Raw genomic sequence first — 21,997 nt, forward strand, 5'->3', positions numbered from 1 at the left:
CCTGAGCAGAGGGAAAGGTTATTTATTTATTTATTTTTAGTGGAATAATCATCAATGTCTATAAACTTGTTTTCTACTGTGGCCACAGCAATATACCATAGAGTAGTTTTGGCAGTTGAATATATTGGGAATACTTACATTTAACCAAAATAATGGGAATTAATCTGTATTCTCTTTGGTTTTAGAGGCAAATCTGAAATCTTGGAATTTGAATGAGGATAGTTTGGGGCTCGTAGAAGAACCTTAAGGAAACTGTATGAAACAGGAAAAGGCTTGCTGCTGGTGCTGAAAGAGTGACAGCATGCTGCCGGGGTTTGAGTGACAGTGAAGGTGGGGCCAGCGGGGAGCCTTCGTGTTTCGGGATGGATGGGTCTGTGCAGTAACTCGGGTTGCATGGTTCTTGCATCATCTGAGTTGTGAAGTGCTCTTCCTCCACTTCTAGGTCCTCCTGGTCATGAGGACATATGTTTTGACTAGGTCTTTCATTTAAAGGTGACAAAATCTGTTCATAATAGACTTTAAAAAATAAAACACTGATATTCCACCTTCTTGGGACTGACAGTCCTAGGACACTGCCCCTTTGTCAGGATTCTGCATCTCCCCTTTTGGTCCATTATTACCCTCCCAGGCCTGCCAGCCCTTCAGCTCCCTCGCCTCTTCCACTTCATTGCGTTTACCTGGCAGAAACCACCCCATTCAGTCCGTTCTCTGTACCTGTTCACCTCCACTGACCTGCAGAGGCCCCGAGTCCTGCAGCACCCGTTAGTGTATCCCGCCCTCTCTCTCCTGCGCGGCATGCTGCCTACCCATCCTCTTCTCTAGGTGCCATTTCATACCTTCTCCCTGCTGTCTTCCCCGAATGCAAATGCAGAATGATGACATTGCGTTTGTTTTTTCTCAGTGAAATTGGAAGAAATCAGAAAAGAACTTCCACCAACTCCCACGCCACCTCTGGATCTGTACCTCGGGTAGTGTTGTTTCCCTTTTCTGCAGGTGATCTGTGTGCCCCAGAAAAGGTCAGCCGCTCCTCTTAGCCACTTGACTTACCTGCTTTCAGCGGACTCTGTCAGTTCCCACCTGCCATCAGGTTCTTGCACATGTCTGTCTCATCCCTCAGAGGTCCTCCTCGACTTCATGTCTTCTCCAGCCACTGACTGTTTTTCTTCCCCGTTACTGCATAGTTCCTTGGAAGAATTTTCTGTACTCCCTGCTTTACTGCCTCTCCTCCCATTCTCCTTGAACTCAGTGCAGTGAGGGTTTTGACCCGCCACTGCAGGACACTGCTGCTGTCACGGTCACCATTGATCTCCATTCCAGCAAGTCTGACCAGCAGGCATCAGTTGCTCATTTGATTCACCAGCATCCTTGCATACAGTTCCATCCTCTTGGAAACAAGGAACTTCAAGTTCTTGAAGAGTTTCCTGGTTTTCCTCCTGCCTCACTGACTGCTCCTAGCCTCTTTTGCTGATGCCCTCAATGTGAGACTGTTGGGGGCTTGATCCCCATCTCATCTCCACTAAGGGCCTCACTGACTTGCAGGGAACAAAATGATTATCCCCATTTGCAGTCTCCACCAACACTCCCAAGAACACCAGACTGTGAATTGCACTCGACTGTCTAGTAACCATCTCAAATCTAGCCCGTACAAACCCGAACTTTCACATCTTCCCTTCAGCACTCTTCCCGTAGTGACTCTCTTCTCAGGAACCAGCAACTCCACCCTTCACTTGCTCCTGCCGGAGTCCTTGGAGGCATCCTTAGGCGCTTCTTTCTCTCAGATCTTTGACCTGTCCGGAGCTCCTGCTGGCTCTGCAGTGAACAGGCCTGGAATTCCTGCTTCTCACCACCTGTAGTGTGCCCAGCCTGATCCTGCCTGCATAACCGCAGTTACTTCTTTCCAGTCTCCGCACCTCTGGCTTCACCTTCTCACAAGCTGTTCTGAACACAGTGTCCAGGGAAATCCTTTGAAAACTGGTGAAGGGCACAGCTCATGAGATTTCTTACTTAGTTTCTTTTTCTCTAATATTGATCTTAATTCAGACCCTCATTTCTCCCCGGGATTACTGCAGTGAACTCACTGCTGATTTCCCACTCTTAGTCCCCTCCTCCAGCCCAAGGGCAGCACTGCTCCCAGGAACTTTTCATTGCTCCAGCAGACGCATTTTGAGCACATCCCTTATGCTAATGACTGACTGAGACTTTACCAGTTTTGCCCCATTTTGTGTTCAGGGCCCTCCAATCTGTAGATAAGGCAGTTTCTGAAGGCTTCGACATGAGATCCAGGCTCCATGCTGTGTCTGTGGTCCCTGAAGGGCTGCCCACTTCTGGCCTCACCTGCTTCCTCCATACACACTGCTCCTGCCCCAGCCCTGCTGAAGCCCTCGATGATCAGATGCTGCTTTTGTGAAAGAGGCTCTCACTGGCTATAAAGCTTGTTCAGAATTCAGCTCGATTCAAGTGCAGTGTCCTTCAGCAAACCTTCCAAGAAGCACTCCCACTTCCCATCATGGATGGCTTCCACTCAGCTCCGCAGTATATTGGGCACCTCTCACCTAGCGCACTCACTGCTCTAGGGTTCCTGCCAGCTTGTCTCTGTGTTCTTTAAAGCATCCTGAGAGGGGACAGGCCTTGCTTCTCTGTTGCTGTAGTGGCCCACATAGACAAGATATGCACTATTTCTTGAATGAATTGTGACTTCTGATCAAGGTGGAGGCGCTCACTTGTGCTTTGATGCATCTCCCCTCCAAATACAGCAGTGAAAAGGTACAATTTAAATAGAGAAACAAACCAAAAAGCATAGCCAGGCCCCCACGCAAGAGAAATACCCTCAGTATAGAAACAGTCTAGAAACCTAGCATGGTAAGCATGAACTGGCCGCCGCGCTGCAAGCTCCAAGCAGGCAGTGTCAGTAGGAAACTGAGTTCCCGCGGGGGGAAGGGTAACGGGGACGCAGGTGTTCAGTGGAATTAGATTGAGATCCTTCTTTTGTTGAGACGGCCTTATCACCTGGGCTGGATGCAGTGGTGTGATCATAGCTCACTGCAACCTCAACCTTCTGGGCTCAAGCAGTCCTTCTTTCTCAGCCTCCCGAGTAGCTGGGTCTGTGCTACCAGGTCTACGCATGGTGTGTGTTACCATGCCCGGCTAGTTTTTTATGTTTTGTATAGAGATGGGGTCTCACTATATTGCCCGAGCTGGTCTTGACCTGGGCTCAAGCAGTCCTACACCCTTGGCCTCCCAGAGTGCTGGGATTATAGGTGAGAGCCACTGTGCCTGGCCTTAGATAGTTTTTGAAGCTGGAGTTAGAGAAGGTTTCCCTATCTAAGGCAATTCTCCGCTATGCAGATAGGGGCTTTGTTGGAAGTTGTGGTCCCAGGGAAGGAGAACCCAAGGCCTGGGGTGAGCCATGCTATTCCATGGTTCCCTAACAGGGTCTGCACTGTTGGCAACATAACTGTGCAGCAGAATCCTGCTTCGCCATGGAAAACCTGGTTCTGGACTGAGGCCTTGGCGCTCGGAGGGCAGCAACGGCAGAGCACTAGTGCTACGGGCTGAATGCTTTTGTGTCCCCTGCTCTGCCACAGTCATATACATGCTCCAGTCCCAACTCCCGGCGTCCCCTTAGGAGGGGATTAGGTCATGAGGGTGGAGTCCTTGTGAATGGGTGAATGTGCTTGGAGAAGATCCCTCAGAAGCTGGCAGTTGGTCCCGCGGCAGACACCGAATCTGCTGATGCCTTGATCTTGAATTTCCGGCCTCGAGAACTGTGAAAAATGAATTTCTATTGTTCATGAGGCACTCAGGCAATGAGTTTGTTATCGCAGCCTGAACGGACTGAGACACTAGACAGGGAGGAGAGCAGCAGCAACAGAAAACCTTCTGTCGGGATGAGCCCAAGACCCGCATTCCTCTCCACGCAAAGACTGCTAATACCACCTCCCCAGAGTCGGCGCCTTACAGAGCTGTGCATTGACTGCATCGGAAATTGAAGGCCAGTCTGGCAAAAACTCTCCAAATAAGTATGTTTAAGATGCTTAAAACAATAAATTAGCATCCATGAAAACAAATTTTCCAAAAAGAGAGCAAGAAGGTATGAAGAAAAGAACAACAGCTTGAAATCTAGTAACTGAAAGGATATGAGCCAGGATGATAGACTCTGCACTGGACATAGTCAAAGACAGAATTAGTGGATTGGCAGTTACTTCACAACATTGACCCAGATGACAGACACAAGGTGGAAGGGCACAATGATAAAATTAAAATTCAAGGTCCTGAATTCAGGCAGGCCTGGAGCTGACTCTGTACTTTGACTTGACGTTAGGTGCCATAATAGCTTTTTAACTGAAGCTAGTTTCAGTCTCTCTCTTTTTTTTTTTTTTTTTTGAAACGGAGTTTCGCTCTTGTTACCCAGGCTGGAGTGCAATGGCGTGATCTCGGCTCACTGCAACCTCCGCCTCCTGGGTTCAGGCAATTCTCCTGCCTCAGCCTCCTGAGCAGCTGGGATTACAGGCACGCGCCACCATGCCCAGCTAATGTTTTGTATTTTTAGTAGAGACGGGGTTTCACCATGTTGACCAGGATGGTCTCGATCTCTTGACCTCGTGATCCACCCGCCTTGGCCTCCCAAAGTGCTGGGATTACAGGCTTGAGCCACCGCGCCCGGCTCAGTCTCTTTCCTCTTTGTCAGTAAGAGAAATAATCTTTTCTCATGTAAGAGCCCCATAAGATGACTCTCTTTCGTTAATGTTAGGCATTAGAGGATCTGACAGTCAGCTGGAGTTAATTATTAGAGAAGATGTAAATCAGGGTATTTGATATGATTAATATTGGCACATATAAAAGAAATCTCTGAAACTCAGGAAGGAAAGCAACCTGGATAGGAGGGCATGGACAGGAGGCCGGTCTCCTCCCACACGCTGCCCAACCCAGAAGCCCATGCTGATTGCTCTGTTCAGCCTCGGCCTCCGAAGAGGTTTCAACACTTGACAGAATCCTTATCAGGTTTTAAGATGCATTTGGCTGATCTTAATTAGTGTTGTTGGACTTTGTGTTTGCAAGTATGCATTGAAATACTGAATTGAATAGCTGTTCGTGTTCTTTAGCTAATTGTATGGTCTTAGGAGCAGCCTTGTCTTCGAAACTCACTGTATAATATATTTATTATATCTCTATATATTTAATTGCAATAAAATATACTAACATAAAACTTGCCAGCTTTAACCAGTTCAGTGAATGCTAGATTCATGTAGTGAAATGTGCTCATGCCCTGCCCCCTTGCCACTCCCACCGTGTTCGGCCTTTGCTGTTATGCCCCAGCCAGGCGCAGCTTTGGACATGCCACAGTCACCCTGCTGCTCTCCTCCAGTCTCTCTGACCACGCTCAGTTCTGAACCCGCCAAGTGTTTCTGTTGTCTTCAGCAATGGTCTGGGATAATTACAAACCAATTCAGTGAAATGAAGAAACAGCTTCTCAAGTCATTTTAGGAGGTTTGTTCCCACCCTGGAGGACTCCTGCAGCAAGAATTCTCCAGTTCTCCTTCAGACTAGGCAGCTGCAGTCTAGGCTGTGTCTCCATGAAACCCACACCTCTAGTTGCCTTCACTAGGACCTCACTATTCCTAGGCTTAAAGGGAGTGCCCTTAGGTTTAAACATCACCAAACTTGGTTGCAAATGAAGTTAGTGCCTTGGGAAGGGGTTAGGAGCGGTCTCTCTTTCTACCTGCTTCTCCCAGACAAGCTCTCAGAACCAGGGCTCTGGAGTTGGGAGTGTGGACAGTGGCAAGCTTCTCCCTGAATGATGCCCCTGGTCTTGTGGCGGCAGCCAGGTCCCTCTCAGCTTGTCATTGCAGGGCCGGAGTGCAACCACCAGCTCACAGAGCCAGGGCACAGCTGATCAAGGCCCCAGTATTCTCAGCCTGCCACACTTAAAAGTTGAGCCTCCATTTTAGAGTGGAGGCTCAGCAGAAGTAGCAAGGCCCTCCCCCTGCTCCCCACCCATGACTTCACTAGCCAGGATGTAGCATCAGCACCAGGTAGCTGGGGTGGGATGGGAAGTACTGAAGTTCTGTCCCTCCTGGGAAGAAAATGTGGTTTGGAGCAGGGGGAGAGGGGCCCTACATTATCAGCTGCCGTTATCTAGAATGGAGTCTCTGCCTCACTGACCTGGAGGGGAGGCAGGGAGCAGTCTTGATTCAAATACAACAGACTCTGGCCATTCTTACTGAATTTTCAGTTGTATGCTGACCCACTTTCCCTTAGAATGATCTCCAGAGGCTTTGAATAGTTGTTTTCTTTCAATATTCACCTGTTTTCCATGGGAGCAAGCAGGTCAGTGGAACTTCTCATGCTGTCATGCCAGAAGTCGATTACCCAGAGTAGGGATTCTTGCAGAAATATTTAGAAGAGAGGCTGGGCATGGTGGCTGAAGCCAGTGGTTTCAGCTACTTGGGAGGCTGAGGCGGGAGAATCACTTGTGCTCAGGAGGTGAAAGCTGCAGTGAGCTGTGGTCACACCACTACACTCTAGCCTGGATGACACAGTGAGACCCTGTCGCAGAAAGAAAAAGGAAGAAAAGGAGGCTGGGACAGGGGTGGTGGCCTTCTAGGCCTGCTTTCCACTCTCTCCTGCAACTCTAGATCACATGTCTGTGAGTCATTCAAAAACGTCTTCATTCAGTTCATGTCAGGATATTGTTGAGGAAAATGTTTGGGACTTCTCTGGCTGCTGAGAAGGTGGACTTGGATTCCCTTTCTTCCCCTGCCATCTTGGTGCCAGGCAGGGCCCAGGGATGGAAGGAAGTCAGATGGTCTGAGTCAGTGTTCCGATTTATTAGGAAATCTGTGTGGTCTTAGGCCAGTCCATTGATCCCCTCTTTCCCTGGAGGATCATAGAGATCCCTTCCCTGTAACTTGGAATGAGGTTGCCTTCTTGTGAAGGTGGTGGAGGCTTGATGGAAGTCTTTCTTTGGAGGGTCTGTCATATTTAATTTTGTTGTGTAATTTTCTAGGAGTTTGCGGCACTTACTAAAGAACTCAATGTATGCAGGGAACAGCTCCTTGAAAGGGAAGAAGAAATTGCTGAACTGAAAGCAGAAAGGAACAACACCAGAGTGAGTTTGACCTTGCTGTTCACCGCCCGCCCCTGGAGCCACTGTCTGTCAGGACGAGGGTGCTGTCTCAAAACGAAAGGACGACCCACTCTGTCCGGCTTCAAACACGTTTCTTACCTTTTCCCACTGAGCGCACTGTGATTAGCCAGCATTATCATACATTAATGGCTTGAAATTTGTGATGAGAATTTATGATATTTTAATACATATCATTATGTATTAAAGGGGAATGTGTCTTTCTACTGAATTGAAGGGACCTCATTTTAGCATGAGACTGTAAAGGTGTTATTTGCCCCAGATTCAATTATGAAATGAAAAGTGCTCTTTAATTTTGGCCTTTTATTTCAGCTGCTGTTGGAGCATTTGGAATGCCTCGTTTCCAGGCACGAGCGGTCTCTTAGGATGACCGTGGTGAAGAGACAAGCGCAGTCTCCAGCAGGCGTGTCCAGCGAAGTGGAGGTGCTGAAGGCCCTGAAGTCGCTATTTGAACACCACAAAGCTCTGGACGAAAAGGTGCCTCAGCCGCATGAGCCTTGGTTTGTGCACATGCTGTGGATTAGGCCAGCTCCGCAAGTGTTGGTGTAACTTACTTTTGAAGGTTCTTGAATTCTTGGAAATAAATTTTCTGTTTAAGAAGACAGGGTTTTATAGGTTTAAAAAGTACTAATTGGCATATAAGTCTTAAAATTGCTAATGTAAAAAAATTAATGTATATCGATTTGCTGTTACAAATTGGGTAATACTAGATTGTTGCAAAAATAATTGTGGGCTTTGCTATTACTTTTAATTGTGGGTTTTGCTATTACTTTTAATGACAAAACCCACAATTACTTTTGCAAGAACCTAATATTATTTAGGGGGAAGATTTTTCTCAGACTTAATTTAGAACCATTAACAAGTTTTTTGAAAGTAGATCAGTGACAGACGTTAATGGTATTTTATTATGTTATATTACACTAATATATATAGTACACTTAACTGTAAAATAAAAATAAAACAGTGTATACACACACACACTCAACCCCTTTTATTTTCAGGTGAGAGAGCGATTACGAGTAGCACTTGAAAGATGTAGTTTGTTAGAAGAAGAATTAGGTGCAACACACAAAGAGGTAAGCTTGATACATCATCATGATTTGAGGTTTTAATTTTTTTCTTTTAATTATTAAAAGTAGCATGAGGGCTGGGCATGGTAGTTCGTTCACTCCTTTAATCCCAGCACTTTGGGAGACTGAGGCGGGCAGATCACCTGAGGTGGAGAATTCGAGATCAGCCTGGCCAACATGGTAAAACCCTGTCTCTACTAAAAATACAAAAATTAGCCAGGAATGGCGGTACGTGCCTATAGTCCCAGGTACTCAGGAGGCTGAGACATGAGAATTGCTTGAGCCCTGGAGGCACGCAGTGAGCTGAGATTTCACCAGTGCACTCCAGCCTGGGCGACAGAGCGAGACTCCGTCTCAAAAAAAAAAAGAACTGTAGTTGTGAATATCAGATATTATTTATCTGGGTCATTTTAAGGACTAGAAAACTATGGTTACCTAAGGACTCATTTGGCCAGTGGATAACAAATTCCATCTTTAAAGATCGGATTGGATAGCATTGCCATATGCTTTCTTTTTTATACTGTGTTAAGCAGTTTATAGTTGTGTTTTTCTAAAAGGAGTTTTACTGTCTTACTTCTCTTATGTGAGGTATTTTATACTCGTTCAATTTTTTTGGTTTTAGCTAATGATTCTTAAAGAACAGAATAATCAGAAAAAAACACTAACAGACGGAGTGCTGGATGTAAACCATGAACAAGAAAATACACCGAGCACGAACGGAAAGGCAAGTCCGCAGGCTTTCCCTGTCTTCTGTTGGATGTCGTTTGTCCGCAGTGTGTGTCGGGTTACGTGGAAAACGGCTGCTAAAGCACCGGCTTAGAGCTGAAGTGGTCATGAAAGTGGTGTAATCCGAAAGATTGCATAAGCCAATTTTGATTTTAGCTGTTTTCCAGAAGCATTTTTATTTTATAGTTCACCAAACAAGGGTATTTAAGGATTTTTTTCCCCCTATCAGAGATCTTCTGATGGTTCTTTAAGCCACGAGGAAGACCTTGCTAAAGTAATTGAGCTCCAAGAAATCATAAGTAAGCAGTCAAGGGAACAGAGCCAAATGAAGGACCGCCTGGCGGCCCTCTCCAGTCACGTGACAGAGCTGGAAGAGGATCTGGACACCGCCAGAAAAGATCTCATCAAATCGGAAGAAATGAACACAAAACTGCAGCGGGATGTCCGTGAAGTGAGTGAGAACAAGAATTGCAGTCTTGTCATGAGGTTGGATTTGGGGATGTTTTAGTTAAATGATTTTTTTCCTCCTTTTTTCCCTTACTCTCCCAATTGCAGTCAGCCTTTGGATCATTGTATAAGTGATACTGAAAAAGAAAGAGTGCTGTGAAACTGTGATAAGCTGCCTCCCCATTTTTGTTGTGAAATCTCCTGTCCCTGAGGTTATCAAAGTAGAGGAGAACTAGTCCCACTGACTTCCGTGGCCATGGAGCGGACGCCACGCTGGCCCTTCCTACCTGTGCTGCTTTGAGGTCTTTTAAAGTCCTTGTTTGTAGATTCTTCATCTGTGCAGTTTCTAGGCTGTCTCAGTTTGTTCTTATGTTCAGATTTCCTTCTGTTGCACACATTCTTAGTAAGCAGATGTTGATCGTGGCCGTGCCACCAGGTCACGTAGGGTGGTGTGAGTAGTCTGTTAACTGTGGAAGGGGCGTTGCTGGTGGTCTTCTTATTTTCTGACCTGCTCCCTCAAGGAATTCGTGGCATTGAAGATTGATGGTCAGATAAACAATAGAGAGTGGAATTTGCTTCTACATGGGTTGTCAGGATTGTATATTAAAAATATGTCACGGTATACTCATTTCTGACAGATACTTATGCCTTTGTAACTATGAGGAACTATTTGATCATAAAACAGTGAGGCCGAGTTCTTTCTCAGGTGCCCTTCCTGTCACTTTCTAACCTGTGCTTTGTCCCTTGTCAGGTGCCTCAAACGTTGAACGTGTGCTTTTCAGTTTGGTAGCTTGACACTAGTAGTTTCCTATAGGAATTCACCACAGGAAGAATATTTGCATGCAGTGTGTCACCTGCTAGGTTATATTCTTCGGCTACAGCAGGAGATAATGTGGCAGAGATTAATATGCAGAGAATTTTGAAATTCTTTTAAAGCCTATCACTTTTTTGTTTTTTATTTTAAGTTTGGGTACATGTGTAGGTCTGTTACATAGGTAAGCTTCTATCATGGGGATTCGTTGTACAGATTATTTTGTCACCCAGGTACCAAGCCTGAGACGCGTTGGTAGTTTCTCCTGATCCTCTCTTCCTGCCCTCCACGCTCCACCCTTCAGCAGGCCCCCATGTGTATTGTTCTCCTATGTGTCCATGTGTTCTCATCATTTAGCTCCCACTTACAAGTGAGAACAAGAGGTATTTTTGTTTTTCTGTTCCTGTGTTTGCTAAGAATAACGACCTTCAGCTCCATCCATGTCCCTGCAAAGGACATGATCTCATTCTTTATTATGGCTGCATACTATTCGATGGTGTATGTACCACATTTTCTTGATCCAGTCTATCATTGGTGGACATTTATGTTGATTCCATGTCTTTGCTGTTGTGAATAGTGCTGCAGTGAACTTGTGCATATGTCTTTATAATGGAACAATTTATGTTCCTTTGGGTATATACCCAGTAATGAGACTTCTGGGTTGATATTTCCATCTTTAGATCTTTAAGGAATCTCCACACTATCTTCCACAATCGTTGAACTAATTTACACTCCCACCAACAGTAGAAGACCATTCCTTTTTCTCCACAACCTCGCCAGCGTCTGTTATTTGTTGACTTTTTTGTAATAGCCATTCTGACTGGTGTGAAATGGTGTCTCATTGTGGTTTTGATTTGCATTTCTCTAATCAGTGAGGTTGAGCTTTTTTCCTCTATCACTTTTAATATTAAGACTTTCGAACTTTAGTCATTTTATACATCCGGAACAACCTGAAAACAGTGAATTCTGGGGGTCGAGGACAGGGGTTTCACAGGCAAAAGTTCCGCTCCTAGCCGTAAGTGTTTGGTACTGCATACTGTTCATCTCGCAGACTTCAGGAAATTTCATCCAAGTAAATGAAGCTTGTACTTCTCTTTCCATTTGTCAGTATGCCTGACTCTTGTAATTGTATGAGATTTCATCCAACCTTTATCCTAGAAAATGAGACTTGTATCGCACTACTGTGTCCATCGAGAGAGGCCACACTCTGTCCTGTATACGACCGTTTGCAGCTTGAGGGAGACATAGACTGTATCTTCTTTGAGAACACTTTCACCTCCTTGAATTCTTGCAATATTTAGATATTTTAGTGTCTGTATTCTTATAGTATTATGTAGAAATGGGAAAGCTGGCAAACTGAGTGGCCATAGTATTAAGAGAGACAGGTCTTTATTAATCGCATATAGGTGAATATTTATGGTATTTGAGGTAGTTACATTTTCATTCACATTTGAGAAAACTGACATCTTCCATCAATTTAATTTTGAGAACATTATTATTATTATTATTATTATTATTATTATTATTATTTGAGACAGGATCTCTCTGTCTCTGTTACCCAGGCTGGACTACACTGGCACCATCATAGCTCACTGCAGCCTTGAACTCCTGGACTCAAGCAGTTTTCTTGCCTCACCCTCCCAAGTACCTGGGACTACAGGCGCTGCCACCACACCTGGCTAATGTTTGTTTCTTTTTTTTTTTTTTTGAGACGGAGTTTCGCTCCTTACCCAGGCTGGAGTGCAATGGCGATCTCGGCTCACCGCAACCTCCGCCTCCTGGGTTCAGGCAATTCTCCTGCCTCCACCTCCTGAGAAGCTGGGATTACAGGCGTGCGCCACCATGCCCAGCTAATTTTTGTATTTTTAGTAGAGACGGAGTTTCACCATGTTGACCAGGATGGTCTCGATCTCTCGATCTTCTGATCCACCTGCCTCGGCCTCCCAAAGTGCTGGGATTACAGGCGTGAGCCACCGCGCCCGGCCATGTTTGTTTCTTTAAAAGTTTTTTGGCCGGGCTCACTGTCTCATGCCTGTAATCTAGCACTTTGGGAGCCCAAAAGGAGGTCAAGGAGGATCTCTTGAGCCCAGAAATTCAAGACCAGCCTGGGCAACATACTAAGACCCCTATCTCCACAAAAAAATTAAAAATTAGCTGGGTATAGTGGGGTGTGTGTGTAGTCGCAACTACTGGGAAGATTGAGGTGGAAAGATTGCTTGAGCCTGGGAAGTCAAGGCTGCAGTGAGGCTTGGTTGTGCCACTGCATTCCAGCCTAGGTGATAGTGTGAGACCCTGTCTCAAAAATAAAATATTTTTGTAGAGACAAGGTCTTGAAATCCTGGCCTCAATATATCCTCTTGCCTTAGCCTCCCAAAGTGCTGTGATTACAGGAGTGAGCTGCTATATCTGGCCTGAGGACACTAATTTTTAATTTAATTGGAAATTTAGGATTTAGTTCAGTTTTTTTCCTCCCTTAAGTATCTCAATGTGTAATCTGTTAATTACCTACCTTTTTGTCCCCTCTGAAATACTTGATTTAGGCCATGGCCCAAAAGGAAGACATGGAAGAGAGAATCACTACTCTTGAAAAACGCTACCTCGCTGCACAGCGTGAAGCCACGTCTGTGCATGACCTCAATGATAAACTTGAAAATGAAATTGCAAATAAAGATTCTATGCATCGACAGGTAATGGATTTTATCAACCTTTGTCTGGCTTCAATTAATTATTAATGAAGTTAAAGACCCTTTTACTCTCACTTTTGAAAATGTTGGAAATCAAGTTCAAATAAAACGTTTTTATGACCTTAGAACATCATGTTCAAGACGTGGGAGTTCAGTTTACAGGTTTTGATTACATAGGATTTGATTTAACCATTTTGTGCTGCTGCTGTCCTCAACTTTTTCCTTTGTTTTAATTAAAAGTTACTGCTTGTTAGCATTTTTACCAAGGGAGCAGAGAGCGGCAAAGAACTTCAAGGTAATTGGCTATTTGTTACTAAGTGGGAACAGCATGCTAAATGAATAGTACAAGAAATGAAGTCTTGGTCAGGTGCAGTGGCTCATGCCTGTCATCTTAGCACTTTGGGAGGCTGAGTGGGGAAGATCGCTTGAGCCCAGGAATGTGAGAACAGCCTGGGCAGCACAGCAAGATGCTGTCTCTACAGAAAATTTAAAAAACAGTTAGCTGGGCATGGTGGCATGTGCCTATGCCCTAGCTACCCAGGACGCTAAGGAGGGAGGATGGCTTGAGCCCTGGAGTTCAAGGCTTCAGTGTGCTGTGATCGCACCATTGCCCTCTAGCCCATACCATAGAACAAGACTCCATCTCTAAAATAACAAAAGCAATGAAGTCTCTAGTAAGAAATGTGTCTCCTATGGTTTAGTAAACCATACTTAACTCATGTAAGAGTACCACTACACTCCAGCCTGTGTGACCAAAAAAAAAAAGCTTCTTAGAAGTTATTTAGGAAAAGCAAATACTTTGGCAAGAGGTGTTTTGCATATTGAAATCAAGCCCAGGAGAGTGGGCATGTACTCCAGACAGCAAGTAAAACCTGACCCAGGCTGGGCACAGTGGCACACACCTGTAATTCCAGCACTTTGGGAGGCTGAGGCGGGTGGATCACTTGAGGTTAGGAGTTCAAGACCAGCCGGGCCAACATGCTGAAGCCCTGTCTCTAGTAAAACTGTAAAAATTAGCCAGGCGTGGTGGCACGCACCTGTAATCACAGCTACTCAGGAGAATTGCTTGAACTCACAAGGCAGAGGTTGCAGTGAGTTGAGATTGTGCCACTTCACTCCAGCCTGGGTGACAGAGGGAGACTCTGTCTTAAAAAAAAAAAAAAACCCTGACCCAGAAGCAAATACCAGCAGTGTAGCTCTTCTCTCGTGACTGTCTTACGATACCTGTATTTCAGTTTGTTTCAGTCTCTTAAAAACTGATACAGTGAGATGATTAGCTGCATTTTGATGCTTTGCTCATTTTATAGACCGAAGATAAAAACCGCCAGTTACAGGAGCGCTTGGAATTGGCAGAGCAAAAGCTGCAACAGACACTGAGGAAGGCGGAGACGCTTCCCGAGGTGGAGGCGGAGCTGGCCCAGAGGGTGGCAGCGCTTTCCAAGGTGGTACTATGAGCTTAGTTCTGGTTCGGCCGCCAGGCCTGTGACTGTGCCTTGTCTGTGTACCTTGTTTGTCACTGTTCTTAATACGCCAGTGCACTAAATCCAGGGAAGAGCACGGATTTGGTTTGGGTGCTCTTTCATCTGAGATGGGAACGCTTTGTAAATGCCAGACGTGATCCTTTTATCCCGAAGTCTCCCTTGGTTTTGTTTGTCCTGATGTGTGCTGTGTGTCCACAGCATGTGTGATCTAAGAGTTTCTGCTTCTTAGAATTAAGTTGCCAGCCGAAGTATAGGATGGAAGCCTCTGGAAAAGAAGGGTAGTTTTTTCCTCAGAAATAGGAAGATGGCACTTTTTTAAAAACACCATCGAGATAAATTTTAGTAAATACACTTTTAAGTAATTCCATTATTTTGAAATTACTTAAAAATATGTGTTTAAAAATAGTATTTATTCATTTGTTCAACAACTGTTGACTAGGCATATGCAAGGCACAGTCCCTCCCAGTCCTCACCATTCATGGGGGGAAGAGCTAAAGAGGCAGATGCTGTCATAGGTCCTGAGATCGGCGAGGACCAGGGAGCTCAGCTCAGCCCTGGGCAAACCCCGAGCTTTCCCGGGCGTGGGGAGCCTAGCACTGCCTCTCCAGGCAGGTGAGCAGCAGGAGCCAAGGCCCCTCCGGGGCAGTCATCCTGACTCTCCTGGCTCAAGCTTTTCAAGCTGCTGGGGAGGGCATCCGGGACCATTCAGATGGTTTTAGGGCTCACAGACCTGTTCCTTCCAGCAAGTTCATTGCTCACAGCTGTCGGAGAACCTTTCCTCCCACTTCATGATCTGCTTTTAAAGTCTCCATTTCTTTTCTCCCCTGTTGTCTTTCCTGTCCCTTGTCGGCTTTGTAGTCTGACCTTTTGTCTTCTGGGAGCTCTGCTGCTAAGGAAGCTAAACTGTCGGAACTTACTTCCAAGCTTAGGAAGGTAGAATGGGTGCACTGCTCCTTGCCTGTGCTTGCCACTGCTTGCTGCTTTCCATGCTGACTAACCAGAAGCAGTCAAAGGATGGGGAGAATCACGAATCCATACAGATTGGGCATAGGGGTTGTGGGGAAGCACCCGGTCAGCTGCCAGCAGCAGCCATGCTTCAGAATCACCGACACAAGAGGGCTAGCCACGTCACGGCCCGGCACGCGAAGCCCCATAGGCTTTGCTGATGGATGCGACCCATTTAGTATGGCGGAGCCGTCCTCACGGCCCAGCACGCGAAGCCCGTAGGCTGTGTTGATGGATGCGAGTACGTGCTTTCCATTTAGTATGGCGGAGCAGTCCACGCAGAGCACGTTCCGCCTGTTGCCACTGCAGTGGTATGCAGCATGTCGCCGATGAAGTGTAAGGATAAGGTCAGCTGATGCTGTTTCTGCTGACAGGCTGAAGAGAGACATGGCAACATTGAAGAAAGGCTACGACAGATGGAAGCACAGCTGGAGGAGAAGAATCAAGAACTGCAGCGGGTGAGCAGTGAGCCTGGAGGGCGGGCGCGCCGAGCTGGCGGCTGCAAGGGCGTTGCTCAGGCTGGGGGGAGCTCGGGGCCTCCCACCCTGACTGAGATGCTGGTTCTCCAGCTCAGTTCTGGTTGCGTGCATTTGCTTTGCGCCCTCATCTGTGAGTTGTCCGCTCCTGCGTACATCCCACACGGTGGCAGTTTCCGGTCAGTTTGGAAGCTGTGGAAGACATTTGAGCTCATAGTACTTGAGCGGGTAGATGAGATCCTCATGTCCGAAGCGCTTCTCGCTTGTTAAGTCTAGCAGCCTATCAGGGGAACTGCTGTCAGTACCTGTGGCACCATCACGGGGACCCCTCCAAAATGTAGGGGCAGGCCCATTGTCCTGGTTGACTAGTCTACTTGCTTAGAATATGGCACTGAAGTCCGAAATGCAGATCGGAGGCCTGACTTCTGTCCCAAGTTAAATACTCCAAACATAGTGGTGTGTTGGAATGAATATTTCTGAGCAAGAGCAACACTATAATTGAGCTACAGTAAAAAGCATTAGGAAAGAGTGTGGCAGTAGAGGCACCTGTCCGTTGAATCTAAGATCGTTTTCCTGGATGAGTTGGGCAGATGTCAATATGGAACATCCAGGGAAAAGTTATAGCAAGAGCAGTCCCAGGGCCGGCTGGCACCAGGCCTGGGGTTTGGGGTGGATTTCTCTTTAACAAGTAGGTGGAGAAAGGAAGCATGCAGCATCAAATTGCAGAACGCATGCACCCCCACATCAGCCCACTTTAGAACAGTAATTTAAGGCTACTGGATTTTGTTCGCACCAGAAATCTGTATTCTTGGCCATGCCCTGCAGAGTTTGATGAGCTTCCGGGGCATGATGATTCTGACTCCCAGTGAGAGGGTGCGCGTTAGGGAGTCCCCACCTCCGCTTCCACAGCGCACACTCATGCAGGCAGACACAGCACTGAACGTTAAGCTGTGTTCTTTAAAAATTACTTAAATGCTGACAGAAAATAAGCACAAGGAAGGATACTGCATCTTTCCTTAGAAAAGTATGAGACACTCTGTATGCCACATGATGTGCTGGGCCCTTTCAGGTCATGAGAGTTGCTACATGTTAGACTTTATGAGAAAAGGAGAGGTCACTACCCACGTCTTCCCAGTGCAGAGACTGGCGCACGGGGATTGAATGCGCTGCTGACTCCTGTGGTGTGGTCTCGTGGCTTTCTCCTCCTGCCTGGGCAGCATGACTCGAGTGCACGTCGTAACCCTGTGCCACCACCCCTGCCTGGGAGGACCCCCCGAGTGCTACAAGTGCACTTGGGTGATGAGGGCATGGAGGTGCCACCTGGACGGGTGCCGCCTACGACACTTCCCTTCCCCTCTGCCTGTCATTTGGGTTCATTCAGGAGTGAGAAACGGAGGTTTTAAATTGTGAACTTGATTATGGTTTTATAAAATACAGACATGTCAGTTTTATTATTACATATTAAAATTACTTAAGGTAATTATTTAAAATTTTTGAATATAAATTTCCATTATGAGAAATTTAAGCAGTGTAGAAGTATAAAGAAAAAATATGAAAGTCTCTCTAGCTCTACTAATTTCTTTTTTCAAACAAATTTTTAAACTGTTTTGCTTTGTAAATTAAATTCACCAAGCTTTTACTTATACAAAGGGAAATTCCTCTACCAGCTTGGAGACAGGCTGATCCCCTTAAATATCTGCTATAAATCTGATCCCTAAGTCACTCTGATAGTTAACAGCTAGTGACATTCCTGAGGAGTCCTGTAGCAGGAGCAGTGGGACCTTCCAGTTCATGATCTCTCCAAGACTTGTCCTGTGTTCCCCATGTCCGTGAGTCGGTTCTGGTCACCATGCAAAAGTCTACTCAAGATGGCAAATGGGGGAGGGGTGGGCATGTGTGGGGTTCACCCGGTTGGTCCTTGTGCTTTTAAAACAGTCATCGTGCATTTACGTGAGGTTTGTTAAGTCTTTGTTTCTCTTCCTTTAGGCAAGGCAAAGAGAAAAAATGAACGAAGAACATAATAAACGTTTATCAGACACTGTTGACAAGCTGCTTTCAGAATCTAATGAGAGGCTTCAACTTCATCTTAAAGAGAGAATGGCTGCTTTGGAAGATAAGGTAGGATAGATAACATGGACATCCCTGGAGCTTTCCCACCCTCCACCAAAGATTGCTCATCTGCCCCTGAGCAGGCGTGTGTAGGAATTCCTGAAAATGGGAATTATTCTTTAAAGTGGAAAAGGCACACACAGCTATCCAGTCACTGATTGTTTGCCATGGCCATGCCCCATTTGCATGTATGGGAAGTTGTTTATCATTCTTATTCTCTAGAATGGGAGTAGGTAAGTCATTTTTTAAAGGTCCAGATAATAAATATTTTAGGCTTTTAGTAATTGTGAGTAATGAAATAATTGTATGTCAATCAAGTAATTAGCACAAAAGCAGCCATAAGTAACATGTAAATGAATGGGCATGGTTATGTTCCAATAAAATGCATTTGCAGAAACAAGCAGTGGGCTGGATTTGGCTGTCAGGTCCTAGTTTGCCAGCCCCTGCACTAGAATCATTTTTTGGGCCCCACCCTCACTCCTTTATTGTTCATGCATTAGAAGTTAAGTTCTGGCTGGGCGAGGTGGCCCACACCTATTTGTGAGGCCAAGGCAAGCAGATCAGTTCAGGCCAGGAGTTCAAGATCAGCCTGGCCAGTATGACCAAATCCTGTCTCTACTATTAAAGTACAAAAATTAACGAGGCCTGAGGGTACCTGCCTGTAGTCCCAGCTACTCAAGAGGCTAAGGCGTGAAAATCCCTTGGAGGTGGAAGTTGCAGTGAGCCGAGATCGTGCCACTGTGCTTCAGTATTGTGACAAAGCAAGACCCTGTCTTAGAAAAAGAAAAATTTCTGTCTCGTTTATAAACAGGGCACTTAGGGAGTATCTTGTACTGGAAAGGGGTTCAATCAACTGAAACCAAATAAATATTCCAACCTCTACCTTCATTGTTTTTCATTTGATTTGGAAAAAATTTAAGCCTATACTCTGAGTACTCTCATCATGGAAACAGAGCCAAGGGATATCCTAGAATCTGTGTCAGAGAAGCTCTAATGAGCAGCAGCTGGATTCCAATTTGATAAAGCCTGTCCTGACTGCAGTGTCCCTAGAGATGAGGCCTAGAAACTGCCCTGAGATTGGCTGTTAGGATTAAGACTAATGATTCCTGCTCATTGCATGACATGTTTATTTACACAGTGTTGACCATGGAGGACATTTCCAGAGATCACATAGTGTCAGTATCCCACTCACCTCCTTGATCAGTGGGTCAGCCTTAACCGAGCAGTGTTTTTTATCTTTGATTTTAGTTATACATTTGAAACTTAAATTCAGGTTTCCCAAGTGACCAACGAATTGTAAAGCCTAAAAGTTAGTATAAGCCAGTTTAACTGGTTAAAATGGAACTTGCACCATGAACGTGACATACCTACATTTAGAAAGTTGAGTCAGTGAGGAGTAGATGTTACATTAGTAAGACACATGAGAAGGTGTCGCAGCCTCACGGTCTAACTCTGGGACTATAGCAGTGCTTGCTGGTGTGCTCTTCTGCTCCATTCCCTTTCTGTGGTACTTTATTTTTATTTTTTAACAAATACAGCTATGCTATATATTTAAATGGGATCTTTAAGAAACACTAAAGGACTATCTGTCTTTTTCAGAATTCTCTACTAAGAGAAGTTGAGAATGCAAAAAAGCAATTAGAAGAAACACAGCATGATAAGGTACTGAAATCTTCTCTAAATCCATTAGGAGCTGAGTGAACTGAGTTGATGATGATGATAGTTACTACAGGTATCTGGCAGAGTGGATATAAACTTGGTTTGTGGCTCTCAGAGTCCACTGCCGTAAGTTTCTAGGCTTGTATATTGATTGCCTTTGTATTTCAGGTGTATTTTGAGTCTGGCTGTGCATATGGTTCAGAAATTCGGAGTCCCTGCTGGGTTTATTTGAAGCTAAAATATTAGCATCAATGACAGTGCCGTCCACCAGAAATATAATATGAGCTGCATATGTAATGTTTACATTTCTAATAGTCATATTTTAAAAAGTAAAAAAAAAAAAAAAAAAGGTGTAATCTATTTAATTTATTGTTTCATAATGTGTGAATACAAACATAAATGAGCTACTTTACATTCTTTTTCTGCTGTGTATTTCATAGTCATGGCACATGCCCATTTGGACTAACCCATTACAAGGGCTCAGTAGCCACATGTGGCCAGTATTGACCAGCACAGCTCTAGAAATGAGATCAAGTGTACCCGTGACGCAGGGATGAATGCATACTTGATACTTGCTGTGAGACAGCCACAATACAGAGACACACAGGAGAAAGTGAATATTGTTCCCCTTTGCCCCTAGAAGAGTCTGCTTCTCTGCAAAACTAATAATTGTTAATGGTTTGGTGTTTATCCTCTTAAAAGCTTTTCTATGACTAAGACACAGCTTTTCATTCATTGGGGCTTACAAAGTTAATATGGTAGTCTGAGTGTTTATGTTTACTTCGGCACTCTGGGAGAAAATTTTCTCAGAATTAAAATGTTTGGTATTTGTGACTGCTGATTTATCCTCTTATGGTTATGCTCAACATCTGAGTACATTTGAAGCAGGTAGTTTTAAAATCTGAAAGAGAGAGCAGTAATGTAAGTTTTTTGCTTTTTTGTAGGATCAGCTTGTCCTAAACATTGAAGCGTTGAGGGCTGAACTAGACCAGATGAGACTAAGAGGTGCTTCACTTCATCATGGGTATGGCATTAACCAGTGAGCAGCCGTGTTGTCGGCCCCTGGTGTCCCCTATTCTAGCTGTGTGGGCAGCCTAACTGGATGTGGCTGGTGGCGTGACCTCAAGGAGCCTGTAGCTTAGAAGGCAGCAAGAGAGAAGAGTCCAATGACTCACAGCTTAGAGCTTGGTACTGAGGAGACACATCATTGACAAGACTCAAAAATACAGGCGGAGTTTTGGAAGGTGGGGAGTGATGAGCTAATATTTGGATATGGTAATTTAGGTGCCTGGCAGAATGTGACACTGGCGATGTAAGAGCAGGGTGACAGATCCCCAGATCTCGCACACAGATGCCGGCATGGGTGGACAGTTGCAGAGCAGTTGAAGGCCAGCAGTGAAGCGTGGCTGTGTTTTTCGTCAGCCCTGGGAACGTGGAGCAGAGCCTGGTACCTGACCCAAGGAGAGGTCTCAGGGGATCAGGGTCTCTCCCGTCCTCGACAGCTGGGCTCCTTGTGGCTCATCTCCATGGCCGTCTGCACAGCTTTTCCTGGAGAGCTTTCCACCTGAGAGGGCTGAGAGAGTAAACTGCTGGCCTGGAGTGGGCAACATGCAGCTCTTGGGGCAGGCAAGAGCCGTGCCCTCCCTGGAGACCTTCTCCAAAGGATTAGCTTCCGCCTTGACTGAGAGTCAGAGTTTACTTCTTTGTCTTCTAATCATGAGCGTTCTTGTTTTTTATGTTTCAGCCGACCCCACTTGGGCAGTGTCCCAGATTTCAGGTTCCCCATGGCAGACGGCCACACAGACTCCTACAGCAGCAGCTCGGTGCTGCGGCGCCCCCAGAAAGGCCGTCTGGCTGCCCTTCGAGATGAGCCTTCCAAGGCAAGGTCTTTGTGTGAGATCTCTCTGCTTATGTGAATGTTCCCTACTTACCCTGTGCTTTGGAATAAAAATGTTGATAGGTCGTTGCTTTCTTGCCCTCCCCTTACTGTCTATTTTCTGGCTAAGAGTTTAGCTTTTAGAGCATTTTTTTAAAAAAGGGTTTTTTTTTTGTTTTTTTTTTTGTTTTTTTGTTTTTAAATATATTTTAAGAGATAGGGTCTCTGTTGCCTAAGCTGGTCCTGAACTCCTGGCCTCAAGCAATCCTCTTGCTTTGGCCTCCCAAAGTGCTGGGATTATTGGTGTGAGCCACCATGCCTGGCCTCTGAGTTTTTTTTTCTCTTTTAATAGAAATTCTTATAAAAATACAGTCACTTTTAAATACAATGATAATAAGTATGGATTTAGAATTATGATTAAAAATAAATGAGTAGGCCGGGCACCGGTGGCTCACAGCTGTAATCCCAGCACTTTGGGAGGCAGAGGTGGGTGGATCATCTGAGGTCAG

The 21,997-nt window shown here is 45.4% G+C and overlaps 1 protein-coding gene across 10 annotated transcripts in view; it reads left to right on the forward strand.

The window, feature by feature from the left end:
* PPFIA1 (PTPRF interacting protein alpha 1) overlaps window positions 1–21,997 on the forward strand; it is a 122,166-nt gene that overhangs the window by 48,744 nt on the left and 51,425 nt on the right. For 6 of the 10 annotated variants that reach the window (XM_039471528.2, XM_074401815.1, XM_074401816.1 and 3 more), the window contains exons 3-15: window positions 7,007–7,108; window positions 7,457–7,621; window positions 8,146–8,220; window positions 8,837–8,938; window positions 9,170–9,391; window positions 12,739–12,885; window positions 14,190–14,324; window positions 15,222–15,296; window positions 15,743–15,826; window positions 17,831–17,962; window positions 19,553–19,615; window positions 20,557–20,636; window positions 21,357–21,492. In XM_039471528.2, the coding sequence (XP_039327462.1) occupies window positions 7,007–7,108; window positions 7,457–7,621; window positions 8,146–8,220; window positions 8,837–8,938; window positions 9,170–9,391; window positions 12,739–12,885; window positions 14,190–14,324; window positions 15,222–15,296; window positions 15,743–15,826; window positions 17,831–17,962; window positions 19,553–19,615; window positions 20,557–20,636; window positions 21,357–21,492 (1,518 nt within the window). The remainder of the gene's footprint in view (window positions 1–7,006; window positions 7,109–7,456; window positions 7,622–8,145; window positions 8,221–8,836; window positions 8,939–9,169; window positions 9,392–12,738; window positions 12,886–14,189; window positions 14,325–15,221; window positions 15,297–15,742; window positions 15,827–17,830; window positions 17,963–19,552; window positions 19,616–20,556; window positions 20,637–21,356; window positions 21,493–21,997) is intronic. The other 4 variants (XM_039471533.2, XM_039471530.2, XM_074401818.1 and 1 more) reach the window with 1 other exon arrangement.

The sequence above is a fragment of the Saimiri boliviensis genome, chromosome 6 (genome assembly GCF_048565385.1).
Source record: "Saimiri boliviensis isolate mSaiBol1 chromosome 6, mSaiBol1.pri, whole genome shotgun sequence".
NCBI lineage: Eukaryota > Metazoa > Chordata > Mammalia > Primates > Cebidae > Saimiri > Saimiri boliviensis.